At 50.4% G+C, this 27,387-nt stretch overlaps 1 protein-coding gene across 2 annotated transcripts; it reads right to left on the bottom strand.

The window, feature by feature from the left end:
- Nucleotides 1-574: 574 nt before the first annotated feature.
- COA8 (cytochrome c oxidase assembly factor 8) lies at nt 575-27,387 on the bottom strand. 2 transcript variants are annotated; one of them, NM_001076459.2, is made up of 5 exons: nt 27,238-27,387; nt 11,112-11,309; nt 10,350-10,413; nt 3,480-3,570; nt 575-904 (listed from the first exon to the last, which is right to left on the bottom strand). In NM_001076459.2, exons 1-5 carry the CDS (start codon nt 27,355-27,357, stop codon nt 799-801), a joined length of 579 nt encoding a protein of 192 aa, NP_001069927.1. In that variant the 5' UTR covers nt 27,358-27,387; the 3' UTR covers nt 575-798. The 2 variants fall into 2 exon arrangements, with proteins under 2 accessions (NP_001069927.1, XP_005222303.1); XM_005222246.5 differs by lacking the exon at nt 27,238-27,387 and adding an exon at nt 20,710-20,949.

Here is a 27,387-nt window from a genome sequence, read left to right as displayed (position 1 = left end):
TAACCCTACTTCAAACAATATTGCTTTCACAAGGATTGAAAGAGAGGGACATGACCCATAGCAATCTGCTCTGGAAAACTTGGGGAACAGGCTCTGCCTCACCGGGGTAAACGGAAAAAACTCCGAGGCAACCCTTTGGGCCCCTGGGGTCTGTGCAACTCCCTGGACAGCTGCGTGTCTTCAGGGCTTGGACCCGGGATGGCCAATCGCCAGGGCCCACTGGTAGGGGGAGGCCACGGTGACACCGCAGCCAGCTTCCAGATCATTAGAGTCAGTAGAGTAGAACGTTTCAGTGAAAGTTTATAATATTTTTATATCGCTCTCTTCCAAATTGTGCGTGTGCGCTCAGTCGTGTCTGACTCTTTGCGACCCCATGGACTATAGCCCGGGGGCTCTTCTGTCCATGGGATTCTCCAGGCAAAAATACTAGAACAGGTTGCCATTTCCTTCGCCAGGAAAGCCTCCCAACCCAGGGATCAAACATGCACCTCCTGCATTAGAGGTGGATTCCTTTACTACTGAGCCACCTGGGAAGCCCTCTCTTTCAAACTGGTGTAATTCAAAAACTCAGAAGTCAGTGCTTGCGTTTTATTTGCTATCACATCAATGGCCGAGAGCCAGCGCGGAATTCGCAGTCAGGACAGAGTCACGTGGGCCTCGGCGTCCGTACCAGAACCCGTGTTCTCCAGCCTGCCCTGCACCCACAGGCTTCAGCACCCTTGTGAAACGAGTCCCAGAGGCAGCTGCTTCTCGAGGAACCTCAGACGAGGAACCGGCTGGATGGGTGAGGGTGGGCTCCTAACTGCTGGTCTTCTTTTGTTTCGGTCTCAGCTTGTTCCAAATCCTCTCCAGGGCCACTTTTCCCATGAAGAAGGTGATGGCAAAATTACGCTTGTACCAGTCCCTACAGGGGAACAAGATGAGTGCAGGTGAGTCGCGCCCAGGACCAGAGGCCAGCAGCCAGGCATCTGGACTGCCTCCGCCTCCGCCCTGCCACACCAGCTCTGCCTTCTCCCTCCTCACTAAAGCTCAACTGTCCACAAGAGCCTGCTCTCCTTGCACCTGGGCTTTCATCAGGCTGATGTGCCCAGTGGCCTCCTTTCCCACTCCTGGAGGCGGCTGCAACCCTCCTCTGTTTTTGCTAGAAGCTCCAAAAGAGCCTTCAGAAGCCTTGAAGCCCCCAGAGCCCCATGGCATTCTCCAGGAAACACAGCACAGAGTGATGGGGGCGTGAGCACTTAGCAACAGGACTGGAGGCTCCGTAGGAGCGGCGGGGACCCTCCTGGCTCTGGCCCCTTATTTGCATAAGACGCACACACCACAAGCACTCCATCCTGAGACACTAGCTTGTCGCAAATGCCAACATCATCAAGTTCCATATCTTCTTTTTCTAGGTGATCTGGACTTTTGGGTAACTTGTGTCTCTAAAGCTTCTCATTGAAATAAAATACTAGGATGGAGTCACAGGCAGTCACAGGCACACTCGCCTGTGAGTTACTCTACAGCACATGTCGGAACTTGCAAATTCACCACGTTGTCAGCAGCTGAATGGGCAGCACTTGGCAGGTTTCCACAATGGAAGACGCACATTCCAGACTCCCAGTGCTGAGCCCTTGGAAGCAGAATGCAACAAGGGCCAATGCTTTTCGTCCAGATGAGCCAATGAGGGAACGTGGAACTGCCAGCCCGCAGAGGACTCAGAGGACTGGGTCTCAGCATGGAAGACACAGAGACCCAAGGGCTTAAAGGCAAGAGGCGAAAATGCTAGTTTCCTGGAGCCTTCACAGGACCAGACAGAAATCCCTCTCCACAAGTGACGTGACAAATGGGAAGCAACACCCAGAATAAATAACAAAGGCTTCTAGGAAAAAGAAAACTGGTATCCCATGGAGACGAAAGTTCCTATGTTGTTAAGGGAAAGCCAGATTCCACTGCAGCATAGACTGCCCGACTGATAAAGTGCAGAGGAGAAGACAGACTAAGCTCTCCCTGTTTCCTTAAAGAAAGCAGGGAAGGAGGAGGTGAGTCCATGGGGAGGGGGCGCTCAGGCTCCAATGCTGCCCGACCCGCTCTCTACGCCTCTCTCTATTTGGAGGGCAGGCAACAACACCGCAGGCAACACACCGAGCTGGCCCAAGAGGAAGCAAGACGCCAGCCTGCTATGTTCACGCCAGAAACCAAAGGTCCAGGGAGACCTGGCTTGACTGAATAGTTCATCTAGTTCAGGGTGACACAGGACAGCGTCCGCAACAGCCTCTGGGCGCTGCGGGACTGGGCTTTCCGTTCAAGCGCCACTCAAGAGCTCCTCCAGCCTCGACCATCAGCCCACTCTCCAGGCCCTGCCCCACCCGCCCATTTGGCATGGTCACTGCTCCAGGAATGCCAGAGCAAATCTCAGACCATATCCTGTCACCCTACCTGGGAACATGTGTTACTGTGCGTCGTCAAATGCTTCTTAAACACCCAGGGCCGCACTACCATTGCTCCATCTGATACAGTGAACAACACCTTAGCATCACAGTCACTGCGCATTAACACCGCCTCATGCACAGCCACGGCTGGGTTTCCTCTGTCAGAAAGGGGCATCTCTGTATAGGCGGTTTGCCTGGATGAAGGCTCTCTTACTCTGTAACAGTCCCCCGCTTCTCGTTCACTTTTCTCAGTCCTAGTTACTTGCTGAAACCGCAACAGCTGTCTCGTACACCTCCAGATCTGGAAGCTGTGTCCTCAAGCCCTCACTGAGGCACGGCCTGTGAACCGCCCTCTCCACACATGCCCTTTCGTCTCCTTCCCGTAAGCTGGCGTCAGACCCGGGGGCCGGGCCGAGGGCAGCCCCCACGCGGGTGAGGACCTCACAGGCGCTGCTGGGGGCCTCCCCGCGTCTCACAGCCTCGCACACAGGCCACGGCCTCGCCCCTCACGGCATGAAGAGGCCCCGGGAGACCGGGCGCCGCCAGCCAGGCCCAGCCACAGCGGAGTCCCCGTCAGCCTTGCTGCCCAGTGCCTTCGGCAGTTGCGGGCAATTGTGCCCAGATCTATTATTGCATCAGGAACATGGTCCCTTTCTGACTCCACTGCTCCTTCTCTGTCAACAGCCGTCATCCTCGCACGGCTGAAACGGCTTCATCTCTGGCCTGCGGGAGCCCCTGGTGTTGCCTGCTGGGCTGCTCTCCCTGCCCCGCTGGGCTCCGAGCCCCCCACTTTCAAACACGAGATGCCGTGACCCCTCCGGCTGCCCCGCCCCGGGCTGCGCTCCGCTCTCCGGCAGTGAAAGCGGGGCAGAACCCACGGCCTGCGCGCGGTGCACGCCGCGAGGGGCAGCCACGCAGTAACTGTGAGCCGGCCACTTTATTTAAAAGGACAAAAACCAAGCTGATAGCAACGTCTACTTTTAACACAGACAAGAATGTTAAATTCAGGTAGCAAAACAATCCTTGCCAACATGGATGTGATTTTCAGGAAAAAAAGTAGACACCCACCTGTTATAATACATGTGCTTCTGGAAATTTTTACTTAAAAATTCCTTGTAAAACTCAGCCATTTCTTCTGCATTCAATGTTGCTTTCTGACCTGAAAGTTAAACACAACTGAAACGTTTAGACCCAAGGGGAAGGTTTACAAACAACTATTGGAGATAACGGGTGAGTTCAGCAGGGCTGCCGGATACACATCAATATACAGACATCAACTGTATTCTGATACATGTGGGATGAACAATTTGAAAATAAAATTAAAACAATTCTAGGGACTTCCCGGTGGTCCAGGGGTTAAGAATTGGCCTTGCAGTGCTGGGGGTGAGGGCTCGGTCCCTGGTCGGGGAACCAAGAGTCCACGCGCCGAGGAACAGCTAAGCTCCTGAGCCACAGCTAGGTCTGTCTGCCGCAATGAGGCCCCTGGGTGCTGCGACCGAGACACACGTGGCCAAACGAGCCTTCTGTCAGAGGCACGTTTACACCACGCTGCGGCCCACTATGCGTGCAGTGGCATTCTCTCTTAACACACAAAACGTAATCACAAAATAACGCTGTTGGAAAAGTTATGCCAATGGACTTGCTCTATAAAACATCTAATTTGTAAAAAAAAAAAACAGCACAGCATCTTCAAAGTACAAATAAGGGATGCCTGTATAGGATGCCATTTATCTGGAAATGTCCAGAAGAGATAAATCCATGGAGACAGAAGTAGAGTGGTGGCTGCCAGGGGTTAGTGGGAGGAGGCAGCTGGGAACGACGGCCAATGGGCACAGACTTTCTTCTCGGAGATGAGACGGTGGTGATGGGTGTACAGTCTTGTCAGTACTAACACTACTGAGCGGTACACTTCAGAGTGTGCGTCCTATGGTATGTGCATTATATCTCAGTGACTGAAAAAAGACTTAGGGAGGAGAAACCATCTTCCTCTATCATTAGACTCTGGTCACCTCACGGGAGGAGATGCCCAGTGTGGCGCCTACTCTCAGGAATCCCCCTGCCCCCCACACGCTCACCAGACGTGCAAGGCCACGCAGCACAGGGGCCACAGCCTGCCGGGGCGCGCAGTAGAGCTCCTGTGACACGGGGCGGCCCAGCAGACAGGGGCTCGGGTACAGGAAGGAGACTGCGCGGGAGGGGCACTCCGGCTTAGGAGGCCCACGCTCCTGCCCTGCAGCGCGCACCCACGCGGAGGGTGAGTCCACCCGCCCCCAACGGACGCCATCTCCAGAGCGACGCTGACGCTTCCAGCCCACCAGGATTTGGGGGAGACAGAGACAGAATCGGGAAGGCAACCCCCAGGCACAGCTTTACAGAAACAGGAGGGACGTGGCCAGCGCTGTGCCCACACAGCACACAGGCACACACAGAGCACACAGGCACACACAGAGCACACAGGCAAACACACAGCACACAGGCAAACACACAGCACACAGGCAAACACACAGCACACAGGCACACACAGAGCAAACAGGCACACACAGAGCACACAGGCACACACAGAGCACACAGGCAAACACACAGCGCACAGGCACACACAGAGCGCACAGGCACACACAGAGCGCACAGGCACACACAGAGCACACAGGCAAACACACAGCACACAGGCAAACACAGAGCACACAGGCAAACACAGAGCACACAGCACGATCATGGCCGTCCCCAGACAGGAGACAGGGGCCACGTCCCCGCCAACCTGACGAGCGGCCCGCGTGCCACCTGGACACCCCCTGCCTGCGTGAAGTCCTTGCTCCTCTGACCCAGGCCCCTGCTGCTCCTCAAAACCTCCATCTAGAAGCTCCTCCCCCAGCCTCCCCCAGGAGAGGCTTCCCCCAGGCCCCTGTGGAAACGCCCACTCCCTCTGCCCTCCCGGCTTCCCTCTCCTCCAGGGGTCAACGACCCGGGAGTGCAGAGCGCATTCACTGCACGGGGCACCCTCCCCCTCCCAAGGAAACCAGCCCCACAAAGGTGGGGCCATGGCTCTCTTGTCCCCACCAGTCCCCAGACTAGCCTGGATGTGGCAGGTGTTGGACAAATACTGGAAGTCAACCAATGGATGGATGCTAACCAGGGAAAGAGGGGGAACAGCCAACCCAGGAGGAGAGGGAAGCTGAAGGCTCCAGGGAAGGTGACCATCAAGCTGGGTCTTGAAGGATGAAGAGGATCCCACAGGGCAGAGAAAGGGGAGAGGCCCAGGCAGAGCAAATGAGGGTCTGCAGACAGCGAGTGGGGAGCCCCGAGGGAGGGGCAGGCAAGGCAGGAGCACAGGGCTGGCAGCTTCAGGAGGTGGGGCCCTGGCAGTCCTCCAGGAGAGGCGAGTGGGCACCCTCCTCCAGCGTCCCCAGCCACTGCCAGGACGGGAGGAGCGGAGAGGAGGGCGGCGCCATTCGGGCAGAGCAGGTGGCAGCTCCCTGGAACGGGGTTCTGACCCTCACTGGCCCACGGCCGGCCTGTGGCGTCTCCCGTCTCCAGGACCCAGATCACCAGAGCACACCTCATAAGGCTGCTTTGAGACAAACTGAGTCATGGCGATGAGGCAGGCAAGCCGGGCCGGAAACAGGGGTGCACCCATTGCCGCTGCTGGCAGAGGAGCAGGAGCCCCAGGGTGCTAAGGACAGGCAGGGTGCCACCTTCAGCTACTGGTCGAGTCTGGGGTCCTGCCCAAAGGTTCCCGGGTGACGCTCAGTGTAAAGCAGATGCGCCGTAACTGCTGAGTGTTTTGGATTCCACGCCTGTCAACACTGCAACGTGACACTGAACTGGTAAAATGAAGACCGAGGTGGGACAATCTACTTCATTACACGTCCCCCGAGAGCTGAGCAGGCGCTTCATAGACACCAGCTGATGGGTGACTCCATTCTGCTGGCACCCCCCACACCTGCACAAACACGCCAGCAGTGAAAGGAGCCAGGGGCGAGAATGCTCCCACATCTGCCCGACAAACGAGGGTCAATCTGGGGACAGGCAGAGATGAAGTCATGGTATTCTGCTTTTTGCACCTGAAATTAAGTCAAAAGTCTTTCTCTACTGCTGAGGAACATTCCAGCGAACGTCTAGAGCCAGTGGGCCCCCACGGCCTTATCTAATCTAGAATTATCAGACGCTTCCCTGCTGGCTCAGGTGGTGAAGAATCCACCTACAATGTGGGAGCCACAGGAGACGTGGGTTCAGTCCCTGGGTCAGGAAGATCCCTTGGAGGAGGGCACAGCAACCCACTCTCGTGGATTCTTGCCTGCACAATCCCATGGACAGAGGAGCCTGGTGGGCTGCAGTCGCAAGACTCGGACATGACCAAAGCGACTTAGCAGGGCACGGCGCAGACGCTCCCCACTGTTGGCTCTGAGAGATAATGCTGCGTGGCATACGGAGAACCCTTTCTTCAGGGTAAACTCTTAGATATTCTGTGGCCATAATTTCCCTGCCTCCTGGCATAGGAGTACTTCAAGCAGCTGAATCCTTCTGGAAGGGAGCTGGGAAAACATCTTCACCTTGGGTTCAGTTAAGCGTCAAATGAGGCCTGGCTGCTGGTTTAACACACATTGCAAAATATGGAATTTGAGCAAATTTTTTCTTGGAGTTACATTCTTCATCCGTAGGTGCCCGTTACTCCTACGAATTTGTTACGGCTTCATTTCATAGAGTCCAGACTGCCTCCCCATCTCTGCTACAAACGCCCCCAGCCTGCTGTCCACTGCTAACATGTCTCCGGGACGCGGGACCCTCTGCCTGCCTGGCCCTCGGGCCTGCTGGGCACCGTGTGAGGGGCTGCCGCGCTCACTGGACAGAACGCGGCCTGGGAGGAGCCTCGGGCTGGCGACTTCCTCGGACTTGGGAGGGAAAGCCCGTTCACAGCAAGAGAAGGCCAAAGCAGGGGGCAGAGCGGAGTGCCCACGAGAAGTGGGGGACCTGGGCCAGTGCGGCCTGCACCCGGGTCTGAGCACTTCCCTGTCTCCTGAGCAAACTCTCCTTTCCAGAAGGAGAGACCACGGTGAATGCTACCCAAGCGAGACAGTGTCGGTTCTGACCTTCTAGAATCCTCTGCCTTTACTGGCGAGCGCAGGGACTCACCACCACTCCAATAATGGAGGCTCACTTTTATCCTGTTAGACTTTCTACAGTTGGGAGTGATGTACTTAACTTTTTACTCCAGGAACAACTGATTCTTAACAACTAACCTGATACATTTGGAATATATTCGAATTATAGGGAGCATGAATCTACACCGATCCTTTTGGGCTAAAAGCACTTCCTTTCTCCACCATCATTTATTACACAAACCGCCTCTTCCCCGGGTTCTGTGGGCCCCTACACTCAGGCATCGCACACTCGGGTTCTGGCCCAAGGGGGCGGCACAGCTGTTACCCTCACATACACCGCGCTTCCCCCACTGCAAGCTGGCAGCTGTCTAAACAGCTGACACAGCAGGCAGCTCCCCTCCTGAACCCTTGCTTCAGTACATTCCTTCCTGTTTTCTTACAAACTAGTCTGAAATCTAATTAAGGCCCATCTTTCAATACTCAGTCACAAAGTCAGTAGGAACCCACAATAGTAACAACAACAACTTCCCCGTCTGTGGGAGAGGGCTCGAGGCCGTGGCCTGGGACCCCTTCTCCAGGACAGCACCTGGGCCCCTCCACTCGCTCACCGTGTGACTGAGGTCAAACAGCTTGCCCCCAGGCACCGCCTCCACAAAATGGTAAAAGTAACAGTAGTTGCTGTTCAGTCGGTCAGTCGTGTCCGACTCTGTGCGACCCCTTGGACTACAGCACACCAGGCTCCCCTGCCCTTCACCATCTCCCAGTTTGCTCAAACTCATGTCCATGGAGTTGGTGATGCTGTCCAACCATCTCATCCTCTGTCGTCCCCTTCTCCCCCTGCCCTCAATCTTTCCCAGCATCAGGGTCTTTCCCAATGAGTTGGCTCTTTGCACCTGGTGCCCAAAGCACCGGAGCTCCAGCTTCAGCACCAGTCCTTCCAGAGAATACCAGTAACTAACAGTACCCACTCACGGAGCCACTGCAGGAAACTGCAGAAAACACATGCAGATGGCAGGGCAGTCCTGGAATCGGGACTGTCGTTCCAGGCTTTGGGAAGAGAGCCCCCGCCCTGGCCTCACACTGGGAGGGAGTCAATGGGAGTGTGCAATGTGAGATAAAAAAGAAACTTGAAGATTGTCATCATAAAAAATAAAACAAAGATTAAAATATGTATCGCTGGGGACCTCCCTGGTCGGCCAGCGGTTGAGACCCCGCTTGCCAATGCAGTGGATGCAGGTCTGACCCCTGGTCTGGGAACTAAGACCCACATGCCAAGGAGCAACTAATAAGCTCACGCACCACAGCCAAAGAGAAGCCTGTGCACAGGATCAGAAGACCCCTCGTGCCACAGCGACGATCCTGAGGCAACCAAATAAATTAATTAAAAATATATTTATTGCCCAGCAAACAAACAAAACCCGCCGGGACACCGCACTCTGGCTGGCTCCTGCCCTCCTAGACCCCGATGGGCCCGTGCAGCAGACGGCACACAGCCGAGCCCAGCACGGGGGCTGCCCCACCCTCCCCAGCCCCAGATCCTAACGCACACCCGCAAGGCTGCAGCGCGCAGGCAGTGATGGTGCTCCAGCCCAACACAGACCTGGCTTTAGGGCCAGTGGTTTCAGGTTTCCCATCAGAATGTTGAGCAGGAGACATCTGCTTAAGCACCAGTATAAAACGTCACTCAGGTCTAACATCAACAGCTGGAGAAAACGACGAAAGGTTATTTTGAGCACGAGACTCTCCATCCACAAAGAAAGGCCAGCAGGGCAGGCAGGGGAGCCGAGTGCAGCCTGTGCCCAGCATACCAGGCGCAGCCTGGGGAGGGGCGAGACCGGCAGGGGCCGGGCCAGCTCCAAGCACATGGAGGGGCATGGCTGTCCTGCCGCCACAGGAAATCTAAATGCCTAAACAAGCTGAGGGGCAGCTGTCAAAGCTGGTTTTTGTAGAAGAGTCTGGCTACTGCAAAGAATGGATTTCAGGCATGAGGGGCTACACTACAGCCTGTAGGCCAAGCCTGGCCTACACCTGGTCTTGTAAACAAAGCTTTATTGGGGCGAGTTCATGCCCATTAATTTATGTATTTTCCACAGCTGCTTTCACAGACCAACAGCAGGGTTGAGTAGTTGAGGGAGAGAGCCTCATGGCCAGGAAAGACTCAACCATTTACTATCCAGCTCTTTACAGAAAGCTTGAAGACCCCTGATTCCAAGACGGGGGGCCAGGGAGCCAATCAGGAAGGTCCTGCACTGAGCAGAGTTACCGAGGGCCTGAACTACAGCCGGGTTTCCCAGACAGGGGGCAGCAATGGTGCTGAGCAACGGCCAGAGGCAAACTGGGGGACAGACCACAGGGTGGGGAGAGGCTTCCAGGGTGACCCCGCGGCCTCCAGCTCACGGTTGGTGGGACCAGGAACTGCCGTCAAGGATCGAGGGGGAGAGGCCAGGGCAGGAAAGAGAGAGGCTGCTGAAGCCACGGGACCTCGGGATGGAAGTCCAAAGGTCAGCAAGAGGTCATCGACTGGAAGGACCCAGAATGATGAGGGCTGACCTCGCCCAGAGGGAGAAGAGGGAATGTGGGGAGGACGGACACACGTCCCACCGAGAACTTGCCTGCCCCACAGAACCAGACTCGTCCCCTGAGCTTTCACTGCTTCATTCAACACCCCCCAGGCCCCTGCTTCCTTTCTTGGCTGTGCAGAGACAAGCGGGATCTTGGTTCCTCGGCCAGCGGTCCGACCGGCGCCCCTTGCAGTCTGCCACGGAAGCCTGCAGCAGCCTTTCTTCTTCACCTTCCTGCACAGCTGCTCCAGCAGAGGAGAGCAGAAAAAGAACAGACTAACCTGATGCAGTTCTCAGATCCAGGCCTTTGGCTTTGAGTCTTGAGCGAACAAATTCTTCTTTTTCCTAAAAGAAGACAGCTATCAGAACTCCCTTTCTTTGTCTGTTTTCCTTGGCTAGGACAAGCTCTCAGCACTCTGGAGAAGTCTGGATGTGGGTTTCCTGAGAAGCAGTCCATCTCAAAGCCCATTTTAAAACATCTCAACTTAGTTAAAAGTTCCGTGCTTGAGAGAGGATTTAAAAATGAGAGCTTTAATAAACCTATGGAGACACTGTTTTTTAGAAATCCACAGAAGATAAATACACTCCGTTTGACTTAGCCTGCCCAAATGGGTAAAACACACACCGCCTCAGTCTTCCTTCTGGATTAGAGCAGTTAGACTTCTTTCTCGCGGAGCTTACTGACGAGCGCGCTGTTAAGAATTCCGAATTCTCAGGAAGAGTGACAGCGCAGCCCAGACCCCCTTGTTGCCATAAACACACACACAGGCGTGTATACACGGGCGTCCGCAACTCTAGCCCGGGCCCTGCTACTCACTCTCTTTAGTTCCTGGAGAGCCTCAAGACCTGTGAGTCTTTGAAGGACCAATGTTTCTTCTCTACAGTTACATACTGATTTTAAACTGATATACACACCTATATGTAGGGAGGGGAGGGACTGAGAAGCTGCCAAGTAACTAAAAGGCAGAGCAGATACTAAAGACCCAGCGCCCCCAAGTGGTCAACTGTATTATTGCTCATTCTGACCTGAAACCTAAACATACCTTATGAAAAGTCAAATTCTGGTCTGCCCAGAACTGTTGGTTCCATTCTTGTGTTTCTTGTCTCAGTTCTCTTAGCTTTTGCTCCAACGGTGACTCATTTTCAGGGATATAAAAGTGAATAGGTCGAAGGTTTGAATATTTATCCGGAGGTCCTATCCAATCATGGCGAGATTTTCTTGGAGGGCAGAATCTTGAGACCTTCAACAAAAAGCGTGAGGTTAATATACAACTAAATGAATCTCTAGTATTATATAACATATTATAAAACGAACAGTCCAGATTTATTAAAGACCCTTGTTAGCTTCCTCTTTTTAGGACTATGTGCCAGAGATATCCAAATTAAAAGAACTATAATAAACAGCATTAACACAAACCGTTCAGTTCAGTGGCTCAGTTGCATCTGACTCTTTGCGACCCCATGGACTAAAACACGCCAGGCTTCCCTGTCTGTCCATCACCAACTCCAGGAGCTTACTAAAATTCATGTCCATAGTGTCAGTGATCCCATCCAACCATCTCATCCTCTGTCATCCCCTTCTCCTCCTGCCTTCAACCTTTCCTAGCATCAGTCTTTTCCAATGAGTCAGTTCTTCGCATCAGGTAGCCAAAGTATTGGAGTTTCAGCTTCAGCATCAGTCCTTCCAATGAATATTCAGGACTGATTTCCTATAGGATTGAGTGGTTGGATCTCCTTGCAGTCCAAGGGATTCTCAATCAAGAGTTTTCTCCAACATCACAGTCCAAAAGCATCAATTCTTCGGCGTTCAGCTTTCTTTATAGTCCAACTCTCACATCCATACATGACTACTGGAAAAACCAAAGCTTTAACTAGACGGACCTTTGTTGGCAAAGTAATGTCTCTGCTTTTTAATATGCTGTCTAGGTTGGTCACAGCTTTTCTTCCAAGGAGTAAGCGTCTTTTAATTTCATGGCTGCAGTCACCATCTGCAGTGATTTTGGAGCCCAAGAAAATAAAATCTCTCACCATTTCCACTGTTCCCCCATCTGTTTCCCATGAAGTGATGGGACGCCATGATCTTCCTTTTCTGAATGTTGAGCTTTAAGCCAGTTTTTCACTCTCCTCTTTCACTTTCATCAAGAGGCTCTTTAGTTCTTCACTTTCTGCCATAAGGTGGTGTCGCCTGCATATCTGAGGTTATTGATATTTCTCCTGGCAATCTTGATTTCAGCTTGTGCTTCACTCAGCCCGGCATTTTGCATGATGTACTCTGCATATAAGTTAAATAAGCAGAGTGACAATATATAGCCTTGACGTACTCCTTTCCCAATTTGGAACAAGTCTATTGTTCCATGCACAGTTCTAACTGTTGCTTCTTGACCTGCACACAGATTTCTCAGGAGGCAGGTCAGGTGGTCTGGTATTCCCATCTATTGAAGAATTTTCCACAGTTTGTTGTGATCCACACAAAGGCTTTGGCATAGTGACTATAGCTATGAAATTAAAAAATACTTGCTCCTTGGAAGAAAAGCTGTGACAAACCTAGACAGCATATTAAAAAGCAGAGACGTCATTTTGGCAACAAGGTCTGTATAATTAAAGCCATGGTTTTTCCAGTGGTCATGTGTGGACATGAGAGTTGGACCATAAACAAGGCTGAGCACCGAAGAATTGATGCTTCCCAACTGTGGTCCTGGAGCAGACTTGAGAGTCCCTTGGACTGCCAGGAGATCAAATAAGTCACTCCTAAAGGAAATTAACCTTTAGGTTAATGCTGAAGCTACAATACTTCAGCCATCTCATGTGAAGAGTCAACTCACTGGAAAAAGACCCTGATGCTGGGAAAGACTGAGGGCGGAAGGAGAAGGGGGCAAAAGAAGATAAGATGGTTGGATGGCATCACTGACTCAATGGGTATGAGTTTGAGCAAACTCTGGGAGATGGTGATGGACAGGGAAGTCTGGTATGCTGCAGTCCATGAGGGCACAAAGAGTCAGACGTGACTCAGTGACCGAACAACAATGATACCAAACATGTTCAACAATGGTACGGGAATAATTGACATCCTCAGACCAAAAAAAAAAAAGTGTCAACCTGTGCTTTATACCATACACAAAAATTAATACAAGACAGATCAAAGACCTAAAATGTAAAATGTAATCCACAAAATTCCAAAAACACAGTAAAAATTCTACAGCCTTAAGATTAGGCAAAGATTTCTCACATACACCACCAAAAGCACAATCCACAAAACAAGGAATAAATACCTTTCACCAAAGTTAAAATCGTCTCTTCTCCTAAAGATACTATTAGGAAAATCAAAAGACAAGCCACAGGCTGGGAGAATATACACGCAAATCCGTAAAAGGACTTGTTTCTAGAATATACAAAGATGTCTCAAAACTCCATAATAAGAAAACATACAACCCAATTTAAAAAAGGGCAAAATATCTTAAAACTTCCCAGGAAGATATAAAGATGGCAAACAAGCATATAAAAAAAAAATGGTCAACATCATGAGTCAATGCTTCTGCTACTGCTGCTAAGTCGCTTTAGTCGTGTCCGACTCGGTGCGACCCCATAGACGGCAGCCCACCAGGCTCCCCCGTCCCTGGGATTCTCCAGGCAAGAACACTGGAGTGGGTTGCCATTTCCTTCTCCAATGCATGAAAGTGAAAAGTGAAAGGGAAGTCGCTCAGTCATGTCTGACTCTTAGCGACCCCATGGCCTGCAGCCCACCAGGCTCCTCCGTCCATGGGACTTTCCAAGGAAGAGTACTGGAGTGGGGTGCCACTGCCTTCTTCGTCATGAGTCAATAGGGAAATGCAAATCAACACCACAATGAGATAGCACTCCACACCTATTAATATGGCTATTAAAAAATAAACCCTGCCAAAACAAGAGCTGTGAAGAATGTAAACAATCAAGCTCCTCAGCACTGCTTGTGGCAACAGCACCGCACTGCGGGGAAGCCCGCCCCGGTTATAAAAGCAAACAGCTCTTAACGTGCGACCCAGCTGCCCCTTCCCACGTTGCTCACCCAAGGCGCACGAGTGCACAGGCTCACGCTAAACCTAGATGTGACCGTTTAAAGCAGCTTTACGTATAACTGCCAAAATCTGCAAACGGCCCAATGCCTTTCCGCTGATGGGGGGGACACAGCGCAGCGCGGTGGTGGGGCAGAGGCCACTCGAGAGGGCACCACAGGCAGCGCGGGCGGCTCTTGGAGGCACCCGAGGCCGCGCGCTGCTGAGTCTATCGCCGAAGCATCTCCAGAAAGAGCTGCTGGCGTGGAGGAAGAGGGTGACCACAAAGGGATTTTCTGGGGGTGGTGAAGGTGATCACTACCTTGAATTGTGGTCAATGTGTTTGTCAGTAGTAAATTTATTATATGTGAACTGGACTTCAATAAACCTGATATTTTAAAAAATCAGCTAAGTAATCAAAAGACTAGCTTTCCACTTGCTGATCAAAAATCAATGTAATCATAATTCATGGGGAAAATAACAGTAAATTTGGAAATCTCTTGGCACTTTCCTGACGGTCCCCTGGCTAAGCACCCGCCTGCCCATGCAGGGGACACGGGTTCCACCCCTGGTCTGGGAGGACGCCACATGCCGAGGGGCAGCTCAGCCCAGGTGCCACGACTGCCGCGCCCGCACGCTGGAGCCGAGCTTCACAAGAGGAGCGGGCACTGCAGTGCGGAGAGGCCGCTCACTGCAACGAGAGACAGCCTGTGCGAAGTAACGAAGCAGTTCAGCCAAAAAAAAAAAAATTAAAACACATCTTTTTAAAAAATAAATCAACTACACCTCAGGCAATAAAAAGAGTGGTAAAACTTACAAGGAGAAAAAATTAGTATACTGAACATGACTAACAGTTCTTTTGCATTTAGCAGGCATTTTATTCAGGATATTTCAGTCCTTCACTTTCACCACTCACTAAAGATAGAGACGCAGGGTTTGTAAAATTGAAGATAAAGCAGCTTTTTTTCTATCGGTAAGCAGCTTACTGATCATTTAACTTGAGAAACGTGGGTTTAATACCTAATACTTTCACAGACTAGCGCAGCTCACCAGGGCAGCCGTGTGTCCTGCAACGGCCCCCTTGGCAGGAGGAGCACAGGAGAAGGGCGAGGCCAGGGGAGCTCAGCCTTCCGTCCACGGAGTGGCCTGACCATCTCTTAGGTCCCTAGACTCACCCCGACAGCTAAAGCACCAAGCGGAGACTGAGAAAGGAAACCAAGTCACTGTTTAGGAAACACTGGCAGTTTTCGCTTGCATGGCCTCCACTATTCGCCACCAACCCACACCAAGCATCCTGAGAACCTGGCACTGACTGAAGCAGACAGCTAAACACAGCACCACCAGCCGGCATCCTACTCGCCTCGGAAGCTATGACCTTCCTAAATCGTCTAAATTCCCAAGCAGCCCAAAAACAGGAAGAGCTAAAACACGACCAGGATAGCATCAGGTTTGGTCGGAAGTGGGTTACAAGGCTTGGTGCAGTCACTCAGCACGAACACTTCAGACCACAGACAACGCTGCAGGAGGTTACATCTGCTCCGCCATCACTCCCCAGGGTTCAGCAGGTCCAGTTATGAAATACCCAGGGTCACCTGCTCATGCGAAAAGCTCTTCCTCACATCTGCGAACACAGCATTAGGATGACGCTGGCGTTCATAATGTTTCATTAGAACCTGTGGTAGGTTCAGGTCAGCATCTGAATGCTTACTATTCAGAAGATTATTTTGAGTCTAAAGTAAGTGAATGCACAGGAAATCTCGAAAAGCATATAGGGTTCCCTCAGACCTTCAAAGTTTTCTAGAAAAGTATCTTTTTAAAAAACTTTCAAAATTTTAAGGACCCTTGACAGATTCAGATCAGATCAGTCGCTCAGTCGTGTCCGACTCTTTGCGACCCCATGAATCGCAGCACGCCAGGCCTCCGTGTCCATCACCAACTCCCGGAGTTCACTGAGACTCACGTCCATCGAGTCAGTGATGCCATCCAGCCATCTCATCCTCTGTCGTCCCCTTCTCCTCCTGCCCCCAATCCCTCCCAGCATTAGAGGCTTTTCCAATGAGTCAACTCTTCGCATGAGATAACCAAAGTATGGGAGTTTCAGCTTCAACATCATTCCTTCCAAAGAAATCCCAGGGCTGATCTCCTTCAGAATGGACTGGTTGGATCTCCTTGCAGTCCAAGGGACTCTCAAGAGTCTTCTCCAACACCACAGTTCAAAACCATCAATTCTTCAGCACTCAGCCTTCTTCACAGTCCAACTCTCACATCCATACATGACCACAGGAAAAACCATAGCCTTGACTAGACGGACCTTTGTTGGCAAAGTAATGTCTCTGCTTTTGAACATGCTATCTAGGTTGGTCATAACTTTTCTTCCAAGGAGTAAGCGTCTTTTAATTTCATGGCTGCAGTCACCATCTGCAGTGATTTCGGAGCCCAGAAAAATAAAGTCTGACAATGTTTCCAATGTTTCCCCATCTATTTCCCATGAAGTGGTGGGATCAGATGCCATGATCTTCGTTTTCTGAATGTTGAGCTTTAAGCCAACTTTTTCACTCTCCACCTTCACTTTCATCAAAAGGCTTTTTAGTTCCTCTTCACTTTCTGCCATAAGGGTGGTGTCATCTGCATATCTGAGGTTATTGATATTTCTCCCAGCAATCTTGATTCCAGTTTGTGTTTCTTCCAGTCCAGCGTTTCTCATGATGTACTCTGCATATAAGTTAAATAAACAGGGTGACAATATACAGCCTTGACGAACTCCTTTTCCTAATTGGAACCAGTCTGTTGTTCCATGTCCAGTTCTAACTGTTGCTTCCTGACCTGCATACAAATTTCTCAAGAGGTAGATCAGGTGGTCTGGTATTCCCATCTCTTTCAGAATTTACCAGTTTATTGTGATCCACACAGTCAAAGGCTTTGGCATAGTCAATAAAGCAGAAATAGATGTTTTTCTGGAACTCTCTTGCTTTTTCCATGATCCAGCAGATGTTGGCAATTTGATCTCTGGCTCCTCTGCCTTTTCTAAAACCAGCTTGAACATCAGGAAGTTCACGGTTCACATACTGCTGAAGCCTGGCTTGGAGAATTTTGAGCATTACTTTACTAGCGTGTGAGATGAGTGCAATTGTGCGGTAGTTTGAGCATTCTTTAGCATTGCCTTTCTTTGGGACTGGAGTGAAAACTGACTTTTTTCAGTCCTGTGGCCACTGCTGAGTTTTCCACATTTGCTGGCATATTGAGTGCAGCACTTTCACAGCATCATCTTTCAGGATTTGGAATAGCTCAACTGGAATTCCATCACCTCCACTAGCTTTGTTCGTAGTGATGCTTTCTAAGGCCCACTTGACTTCACATTCCAGGATGTCTGGCTCTTGGTCAGTGATCACACCATCATGATTATCTTGGTCGTGAAGATCTTTTTTTGTACAGTTCTTCTGTGTATTCTTGCCATCTCTTCTTAATATCTTCTGCTTCTGTTAGGTCCATACCATTTCTGTCCTTTATAGAGCTCATCTTTGCATGAAATGTTCCTTTGGTATCTCTGATTTTCTTGAAGATATCCCTAGTCTTTCCCATTCTGTTGTTTTCCTCTATTTCTTTGCATTGATCGCTGAAGAAGGCTTTCTTATCTCTTCTTGTTATTCTTTGGAATTCTGCATTCAGATGTTTATATCTTTCCTTTTCTCCTTTGCTTTTCGCTTCTCTTCTTTTCACAGCTATTTGTAAGGCCTCCCCAGACAGCCATTTTAGGTTAAAAAAAATAGCTTTTGAATGGGGAAAAAAGATTGACAGAAAATGTTCAATCACTGAAAAGAAGATATTATTGAGTAACAAATTAAAGATTTGATGACAAGTGGAATACTGCCTAAAATTCACCAAAATTGACCCAGAAGTAATGGAGCTTAAGACGTTCCTGGCGGTTCAGTGGCTAAGACGCCACGCTGCCAGTGCAGGGGGCCCGGGTTCAATCACTGATGGGGAACTAGGATCCCACATGCCCCATGGCATGGCCAAATAAATAAATAAAAATACAATGAATAATTCTGTCCCATTAGCCTCATTTCTGAGCAATGAATATTAAATCTTAGCAGGTTCTAACACCTCCGATACTTTTTTTTTTTTTTAATCATCAGATTTTTGGAGAATGAAACTGCTAGAACTAAAACCTTCTACCCATTTCATGCTGATTTCATGATTGATGCAAACATTTTTATTAAGATGAGTTTTTCTCACAGCTGCAGAAGCAGTAAGAGCCTGAAGTGGATGAAAGTTAAAGGGAGTCAAACGCTATCTTTGGAGAAGCCTCCTTCTTTGTGGCTCAGGGAATAAGCTTATGAAACTCCAGGCTCAAGCAACACTTAACTCTGGCATCCTCACACCAGGCCCGGTGGGGACTGAAACAGTTGCAGCTGCACCAACTTCCTCCCGCGGCGGCGGCTCCAGGCCCAGGGCACAGGCAGACAGCTCCAGCTCCGAGCTCAGCCAGCAGCGTGAGCAGCACCAACTACCTCCAGGCTGCAGGTCCCCACAGCCACCAACTCTCCAGACTGCAGCCAGAGCAACCTCTCCGCAGCACCCACCCTACCTGAGCCAGCCCTTCCTTTCAAATCCTTCAGTGACCCCCTCACCCCCGTCAGGACGAAGTCTAAAATCCTCAGCCGGGTCTAGCAGCCAGGCCTGCCCACCTATCCTTCCTCCGCTCCGAACGGAACTTCCTTTCATGATCACAGGGCCGACTTCGGACCTCCGCCCTCCACAGGCCTCAGGGTCCGTTCTGGGGTGCATCCCTAGTGTGTCCTGAGGCCCCGGGAGGTGAGGAAACAGCCCTCTCCCACTGGACAGCAAGCCCACGGAGGCAGGAACTGCATCCTCTGGAGGCACAGGTGCGTGTGGAGGGATGCTCTTCCCAGCTGCTAAAAATCTTTTCTGTTCCTTTGCTCTACGCTTAACGCAGAGAAACCCTTTCATCTTCAAAAAGCCTGATTTGTATAAAGGCCCGGTGGAGAGACATCCAACCAATGTAACTAGGCCCGGCGGTCCCCGGTGAGGAGCCCCAGGCGCTGAGCAGCTGAGCCAGCCAGAAGCCGCCGCCACCAGGCTGCTCCTTACACAACTGCGGGTTCTCCGGGGCACTCCCCAGGCTGCACAGCGCAAACGCAGAAGCGTGGACCGGCTGTGTGCTCTGGAGGACAGCTTAGGCAAGGTGGAGGTCTGGGGCGGCCCAGGCGCTGGTGGGCAGGTCAGAGCTGCGGGGAGGGGAAAGCCAGGCTGACCACTGCTGGCGAGGGGCAGAGGGAGATGGGGCACGTCTAGGCACAAGCCGTCACCTCCGCGCGGCCAGTGCGCACGCCACACCAGACTAGCTCGGCAAGGCTGTTTCACTCTGCGTTCATCTGTTCTTGCAGACTCAAGACGTCTTTACCTGTGACCATTCTTTCTTTCATTTGGTTCTTCTCTTGGTGTCACTGGGAAGCAAAGCTGAGCCATAAAGAGGCACAGCCAGAGTGGAGAGTTTCACATGAAGGCCCAGCCAGTCCCCATGAAGGCACTGAACTCGTTCTTCGTGTGTGGAAGGAACAGGGCCCCCGACAGGCAGAAAGGCATCCGCATCTGCCCCTCAGACGGAGACTATGTGCCCCACCAGCAGGGGCGAAATACACCCACTTGATACGAGACTGTCTTAAGAATCCTTTTTAGCACAGGCGGGACTGCAATGCAGATCTTTAATGGTTTATTCGTTATTCTAAGAACAATATATGGTTACATTTTCCTTTCCTTTTAAAAAAGCCCTTTAAAAAAAAAAAAAAGCAAAACTATTTTTATGCAAGTATTTCTGGACTTTTCCCACACAGCTTTTGCATCTGTGATACTCAGGTGTTCTCAGAAACTGAGGGCAATTCCCACAAAGGGGCCCAGTGAGCGGAGGCAGAGCCAGACCTGGGCCCCACGCTGTGAACTACCCCCGCAGGCTGGGGGCTCCCTTCCCCCTCAAGCAGCCTGGGGAGGCTGCAGAGCAGCCCTGGGAGGAGCCAGCCCTGCCAGCGGCAGGCAGACGGGGGCGGGGGCGCAGGGGGTGGCGGGGCGGGCAGGGCGCAGGTTCCACCCTAACGGTTCACATTTACCTTGCAGAACCGTACCCCACCTGTCCCGACAGGTTCCCTATGAAGAAATGTTCAAGAAGCCAGCCCAAGCTGCCCACACGTGATGAAGCAGGTCACAGAGGTGCGGGCGTGTCGGTGACCGTCCCTAGGCATCTCTGAGTTATTGCTGATAAACTGCTTTACAGTTTATATGTGAACTCTGTGAACCGACTCCTTCAAGCATTCTCAGTTTTCCATTATAATTTGAGAGATCGTATCTTCAATTATGGTGGAAGTAGTTCCTCTGCTCTCCCCTATAAACATCCGTTCTGTCTTTGTTCCCCCAAGAACTGCTACTTAAAAGGGAGGAGACAGAGCAGCTTCGGGGAGAAAAACAAAGAATCCCTTTGAGGTTTGAATAATTACCGTAATTTACGGTTCTCACAGCAAAAGCACACAATGCCCAGCTTCCTGAGGCTCGGGGTGGCAGGGGTGTGCGTGGGAAGGCGTGCGAGAACCGCCAGACCCACCTGTTCTGACTGGTCACACTGCGCTCTCATGACTGGGGGGTGGGGTGGAGGTGAACCTTCCAGCTTTTTCTCTAGTCGTAAACTGCCAAGCCCGGCAGCCCCACGCCGGCGTCGTCTTGTCCAGCTCTGGGGGCGCAGCCTGGCTCTCCACCCCTCTGCATCACAGCAGGCTCCTGAGCTTGGCCAGCACACTCCTACCCCGGACCTCGCCTTCTAGAAGCCGGGACTTGGAGCAGGGCGCCCTCCTTCCCAGAAGTGCCTGCACACAACACAAAGCTTCTCGGAGTTAGTATTTCACAGCCAGCCACTGGGGACATCAACGGGCAATACTGAAAGGAACACCCACTGGCGAGATTCAGTGTGCCTTCCTGTGTTTCCTGGCCTGGAGTCCTCACTCCTCTGGGTGGGAACTGAAAACCTTTTAGAGGGTTGGAGCCTTCCACTGCAGATGGAAGCTAGACGAATCAGCACTCCAAATTCAGCAGTACACAGAAAGGCCAGCGCATAGCAACCAAGCTGGGTTTACGCTGGGGGCGCAAGGTGGGTCTAATATCAGAAAATCAGTCACCGATGAAGTAGCCTTCTGAAAATAAAGAGGTCAAACCTGCACGAAGTCAGGGCTCTGGAACAGACGTCTCTTTAAAAGAGACACACAGTTTATTACACCGTGGGAAGGCAGTCGGCAAAATCCAAAGGACACACTCCCCTGAGCCCCTCAGATAAACTGCTTGGAAAAAGGAAAGGGAGGACCTCTCTGGTGGTCCAGTGGCTGAGACTCCGAGCTCCCAATGCAAGGGACTCGGGTTCAATCCCTGGTCAGGGAACTACATCCCACATGCCTCAACTAGGAGTTCACATGCAGCAACTAAGACCTGGAGCAGCCAAATAAATAATTAAAAAAAAAAACTGTTAATGGAAGGGCATAGAGGCAAACCCTACAGATTAAAAGACAGCTAAAAGGATATTAACCAATCATAGTGTGTAGACCTAATTTGGACACAAGCAAACTGTAAAAGGAAACATTTCTGATATTTCTAAGACAAACTTGAACATTCAAAATTTGCTGGGATTAGGAATTATTGTAATGTTTTAGGTGTGACAATGGTATTAAGTTTTATATATATTCATATCTTTTAATGATATATACTGAAGTACTTACAAATGAAATATGATGTCTGCTATTTGCCATAAAATTATCTGGAAGTGGGGACTGGATGGGGGTAAGGATGAAATAAACAGCCATGACTGGATAACTGCAGAAGCAAGGTACTGGATACAGAGCAATTCTTCATATTCTGCTGCTGCTGCTGCTTAATCACTTCAGTCATGTCCGACTCTGTGCAACCCTATGGACTGCCATCTGCCAGGCTCCTCCGTCCATGGGATTCTCCAGGCCAGAATACTAGAGTGGGTTGCCCTCCACCAGGGGATCTTCTCAAGGGATCCCTGATCTCTGATCCCTTCTCACCAGGGATCAAAACCAGGTCTCCTGCACTGCAGGCAGATTCTTTACCACTGAGCCACCAGAGAAGATGCATATTCTTCTATCTTTGCACATTTAAAATTTCCCATTAGTAACAAAAAAAAGAGAAACCCAACAAATCAACGTAATTTTCTGCATTAACAGAACAAGGGGAACTCATATGATCATATCAACAGGTGAGGAAAAAGCATTTGGAAACATTAGAACCCTGGAGTAAGAGTGGGCCAGCCTTGGCTTCAGTCCTGACTCTGTGATACCAGGCAAGTCACTTTACCTCTCCAGATCCCAATCTTCTCACCTTCATGGTAAGAGAGTTAAACTATGTGGTTTTGAAAGTCCTCCCACCTCAGCTTTGTTTTCCAACTATTTATTGAAAGTCTTTTAAATACTAGAAATATCCACGTTAACCTTAATAGTCAATGACTTGCTTTCTCACCAGTTCCCCATGTATCCCAAGTTTCACCTTCTTCCCATGAAGTTTACTCCAAATCTAACCTTGGGAAGTTTGGAGCTCCGTCTGCTTTGTTTTTGGCTGCACTGGGTCTTCGCTGCCACACCTGGGCTTTCTCCAGCTGCAGCAAGAGGAGGCCACTCTCTAGTTTCGGGGCACGGGCTCTGGGCACGGGCTCGGCATCTGGGGTCCTCCTGAACCAGGGATGGAACCCACATCCTCTGAACTGGCAGGCAGATTCTTAACCACCAGGGAAGTCCTGGAGACCAGTCTCCTTGATGAAAATGGATCACAAAGTGTGACGTCGGCAGTTCCCACTCCCTGTCATTGGTAAGCACACCTCTCTCTGCTGGGGGCCTGCTTCTTTGCTCTTGTTCATCTAAAAACTACTACAAGAAATATTTTAATTCATCTTCCTTTAAATAAAGGAACTAAAACATACATATTCCTATGTGCAAGCATTATGATCTTGAAAAAATTATTCAATCTTACTGTAAAAGTAAGTAATTACTGAAAAGTAATTACTCAATATTTAACTTATATGCAGAGTACATCATGAGAAACGCTGGGCTGGATGAAGCACAAGCTGGAATAAAAACTGCCGGGAGAAATATCAATAACCTCAGATATGCAGATGACACCAAACTTATGGCAGAAAGCGAAGAAGAACTAAAGAGCCTCTTGATGAAAGTGAAAGAGGAGAGTGAAAAATCCGGCTTAAAACTCAACATTCAGAAAACTAAGATCATGGAATCTGGTCCCATCACTTCATGGCAAATAGATGGGGAAACAGTGGAAACAGTGACAGACTTTATTTTTGGGCTCCAAAATCACTGTAGATAGTGACTGCACCCATGAAATTAAAAGATGCTTGCTCCTTGGAAGAAAAGCTGTGACCAACCTAGACAGCATATTAAAAAGCAGAGACATTACTTTGCCAACAAAGGTCCATCTAGTCAAAGCTATGGTTTTTCCAGTAGTCATCTATGAAGGTGAGAGTTGGACTGTAAAGAAAGCTGAGCGCCGAAGAATTGATGCTTTTGAACTTTGGTGTTGGAGAAGACTCTTAAGAGTCTCTTGGATTGCAAGGAGATCCTACCAGTCCATCCTAAAAGAAATCAGTCCTGAATATTCATTGGAACATGAATTTCATGCTGAAGCTGAAACTCCAATACTTTGGCCACCTGATGTGAAGAACTGACTCATCTGAAAAGACCCTGATGCTGGCAAAGATTGAAGGCAGGAGAAGGGGACGACAGAGGATGAGATGGTTGGATGGCATCACCAACTTGATGGACATGAGTTTGAGTAAACTCCGGGAGTTGGTGATGGACAGGGAGACCTGCAACACTGCAGTCCATGGGGTCGCAAAGAGTCAGACACGACTGAACAACTAAACTGACCTGAATTATTCAATCTCATCTGTAAATAGGGATGATCAAAGAACCTACTGAACAGAATTGTGAGGTTTAATTAAAATATGCAAAGCTTTCAGAACAGTGCATGCAAATCCTTGAGAAATGTTAACTGTAAGTATAAATGTCAATGAAATTCAGACTATAAGCAAATACTACTGCATATAACATGTAGCCGTGGTTCTCTAACTTGTGAACTTATTAGATTTGAACCCAAGAATCCTGATGTTTTAAGGGAGCCCAGCCTGGCGCTCCATGATAATCTAGAGGGGTGGGAAACGGAGAGGGGAGGGAGGCTCGGGAGGGAGGGAGTGTATGAATACTTATGGCTGGTTCACGTCGTTTGGCAGAAAGCAACACAACGTTGTAAAGCAATTCTCCTCCAATTAAAAAACAAATTAAAATTTAAAAAAGAATCCTGATGCTCTATCTTAACAAAACTGGGGGGGAAACAACTAGAGAAATGGGGAAAATAAGTAAATATCCTGATGCCCAGGCTGCATCCCAGACCAACCACATGAGACTCTCCGGGGAAGGGTCCCAGTACTTTTTAGTCTTCCAGATGATTCCAAACATGCAGGCAAAGGTGTAAAACAATGATATAAACAACAAAGATAAAGAATAAGCAAGTATGACACAGCTAGAGAACATGTGACCTGACAACTGAGTTTAAGTTGGATTTGGAAGGACAAGTGGTGCTTAACACTAAGTTCTATAATGTTTTTCTACGAAAATCTGGTAGTCAGAGAATTCCCTGGCAGTCCAATGGTTAGGACTCTACGTTTTCACTACTGAGGCCCCAGGTTTAATCCCTGTCCAGGTAACGGATATCTCACAAGATGTGCTGTGCAGCCAAAAAATAATAATAATGATAATTTTTAAAAAGCTGGTAGTCTGGGGCTTTCCTGGTGGCTCAGTGCTCAAGAATCCTCCTGCCAACGCAGGCGAGATGGGTTCCATCCCTGATCTGGGAAGATCCCACGTGCCGTGGAACCACACCCGTGGGCCACAACCATTGAGCCCGTGCTCTGGAGGCCACGCTCCGCATCAAGAGAAGCCTCGGCAATGAGCAGCCCTGCCACCTAGAGAGTATCCTCCGCTTGCTGCAACTAGAGCAAAGCCCGCACTGCAACAAGACGCGGCACAGCCAATAAGGAAACGCAATTTAAAAACAAAACAAAAAGTCCAGGGACTTCCCTGGTGGTCCAGGGACTAAGAATCCACCTTGCAATGCAGGGAACACAGGTTCAATCCCCAGTCAGGGAACTAAAACCCCACAGGCCGGGGAGCAACTAAGCCGCTAGGACCTGATGCAAACACATTAGTCAATTAATTAACAAACAAACAAACTGGTAGCTAGAGATTAGAGAGGTAAATAAATCGTGTAGGTTCTAAAAGCAGACCTCCTTAACTCAAGTGAAGAACAAAGAATAAAAAAAATACATAGAATGAAGTAGAAATACAGGATTAAAATATATCTCTTTAGATTAAAAAAAAAAAAAAAGATTTACAGCGTGTGACTTCTAAGAAGACCTCATATTTAAAATCAACAATCTCTCTGGGCTGCAGGAACTGAATTACCCAGAGAACTGGCCGTGTGCTCAGGAAGCATAGAAAGATGAGGCCAAACACACAGGAATTACACATTTCCCTGAGGAAGGAACTGTTCTTTAATGTCCCAGCCAATACCTCGCATAATGGGGAACACATCCCAAGAAAAACACAAGTCAGAAGGCTAGAACTGGGAAGGTGTGACTCATGGGTCAGCTGCTCCCCTTTCAGCACCATCGCTTTCACAGGTGCAGCAGTCTGACAGGTGTGCACCAGCTGCCACCCGGATGCAAGGCAGAGTGCGTCTCTAGGAGCAGACCCACGGGAAGACTACTTTAACAAAAGGTTGGGTGCCAGTGGAGAAACCCGTTTGGGCGCTCTTCTTTTTTCCAGCACTTGTTCACAAAATAAGCTGGGCTAAGTCCTCGCCCTGCGGGCAGCTGTCTGCCTTCCCAGAGCATTTTCAGATACCTGTTGAGTATCTCTCTGTCCAAAGAGTGGGATGCTGGGTGCATTTTATGTTCTAGAAATAGAAGTGAGGGGTTGTGGCCACTGAATCAGGGAACTGAGCCAGACGCTTGGGGTCCCAGTGACCAGCTGCCCTGCTAACAGGCAGGCACGCTTTGGAATTAACAGGCTCTTTTTAATCCAATGGCACCCCACTCCGGCACTCTTGCCTGGAAAATCCCATGGAGCCTGGTGGACCTCAGGCCAGGGGGTCGCTAGGAGTCAGACACGACTGAGTGACTTCACTTTCACTTTTCACTTTCATGAACTGGACAAGGAAATGGCAAACCACTCCAGTGTTCTTGCCTGGAGAATCCCAAGGACGGGCGAGCCTGGTGGGCTGCCGTCTATGGGGTCGCACAGAGTCGGACACGACTGAAACGACTTAGCAGCAGCAGCAGCAGCAGCAAGGATGGTTTAAAGGATGCTTTCCAGCCTCCCTCCTTAGCCTGTTGGCAAATGAACGGTTAGTATTTGGATTTAACTTGGTTTAAACTTTCTATCTGCAGCCAATTCCACGCCGTTAGTCCATATTTTCATATGACAGCTGGAATGAAGGTCTAGGGTTCCCTCAAACAAAAACATTCTTCCCCAGAGCCGGGCAACTTCTAAAAACTGCTTGCCAGTCCTTGCCGCTGCAGATATTCATCTTTGGGGACCTTTGGTCAGGAACAGGCATATATGCACACACCGTTTCCAAACTAGAACCGTTCAACGTGTTGAATGGTCCTACGAAATACGATAGTAAAGTTTGCCACCACTTGAAGAAAAGCACTAATAATCTAAACGAAGTCAAACGCGCTGGCGCGCACACACACTATGCATATCAAGAGCTCTTTAACCATAGAGACTAGTTATCCTCGACAAATCAACTTGCTAGCGGACTCTGCCCCGACTTGACAGAAGTTCTGTCAAGAGCCCCAGGGTGGCGGCGACGCAGGAGCCTCGGAGGCTCGGGACTGCCCCACTCTCCCGCCGCCTGTGTCCGCGCGGCGGACCGCCGGGCGCCCGGCTCGCGACGGCTCAGCGACCCCGCTCCTGGGGAGCTCCGCCGACGCGGGGGACGCTACGACAGGCGTCCCTGGGGGGCGCGGCCCGGCCTCTCCAGGAACCTCACTCACCCGGCTCGGCGCCGCATCCCTGCGTTCGGCGCCGCGCTTGGGGGCGAGCTGACAGCCACGGCCCGAGAAGGCGCGGCAGAGAGCGGTGACGAGCCTCTTCGCGGGCCGCCGGGGCGCCATAGCCGCCCTCCGCCGACTCTCGCGTCGCAC

Source organism: Bos taurus, chromosome 21 (genome assembly GCF_002263795.3).
Source record: "Bos taurus isolate L1 Dominette 01449 registration number 42190680 breed Hereford chromosome 21, ARS-UCD2.0, whole genome shotgun sequence".
Taxonomy (NCBI): domain Eukaryota; kingdom Metazoa; phylum Chordata; class Mammalia; order Artiodactyla; family Bovidae; genus Bos; species Bos taurus.
The sequence above is the reverse complement of the archived record's forward strand: the minus strand, read 5'-3'. Positions and strand labels throughout refer to the sequence as shown.

What these genes read in the sequence shown, in the direction of transcription:
- COA8 (NM_001076459.2), bottom strand. Translation starts at nt 27,357, where the DNA reads ATGGCGCCCCGGCGGCCCGCGAAGAGGCTCGTCACCGCTCTCTGCCGC. An exon ending in GGGATGCGGCGCCGAGCCGG is followed by an intron (nt 11,310 to 27,237) that starts GTGAGTGAGGTT and finishes TTTTTGTTGAAG; the next exon opens with GTCTCAAGATTCTGCCCTCC. An exon ending in GGATCTGAGAACTGCATCAG is followed by an intron (nt 3,571 to 10,349) that starts GTTAGTCTGTTC and finishes TTTAACTTTCAG; the next exon opens with GTCAGAAAGCAACATTGAAT.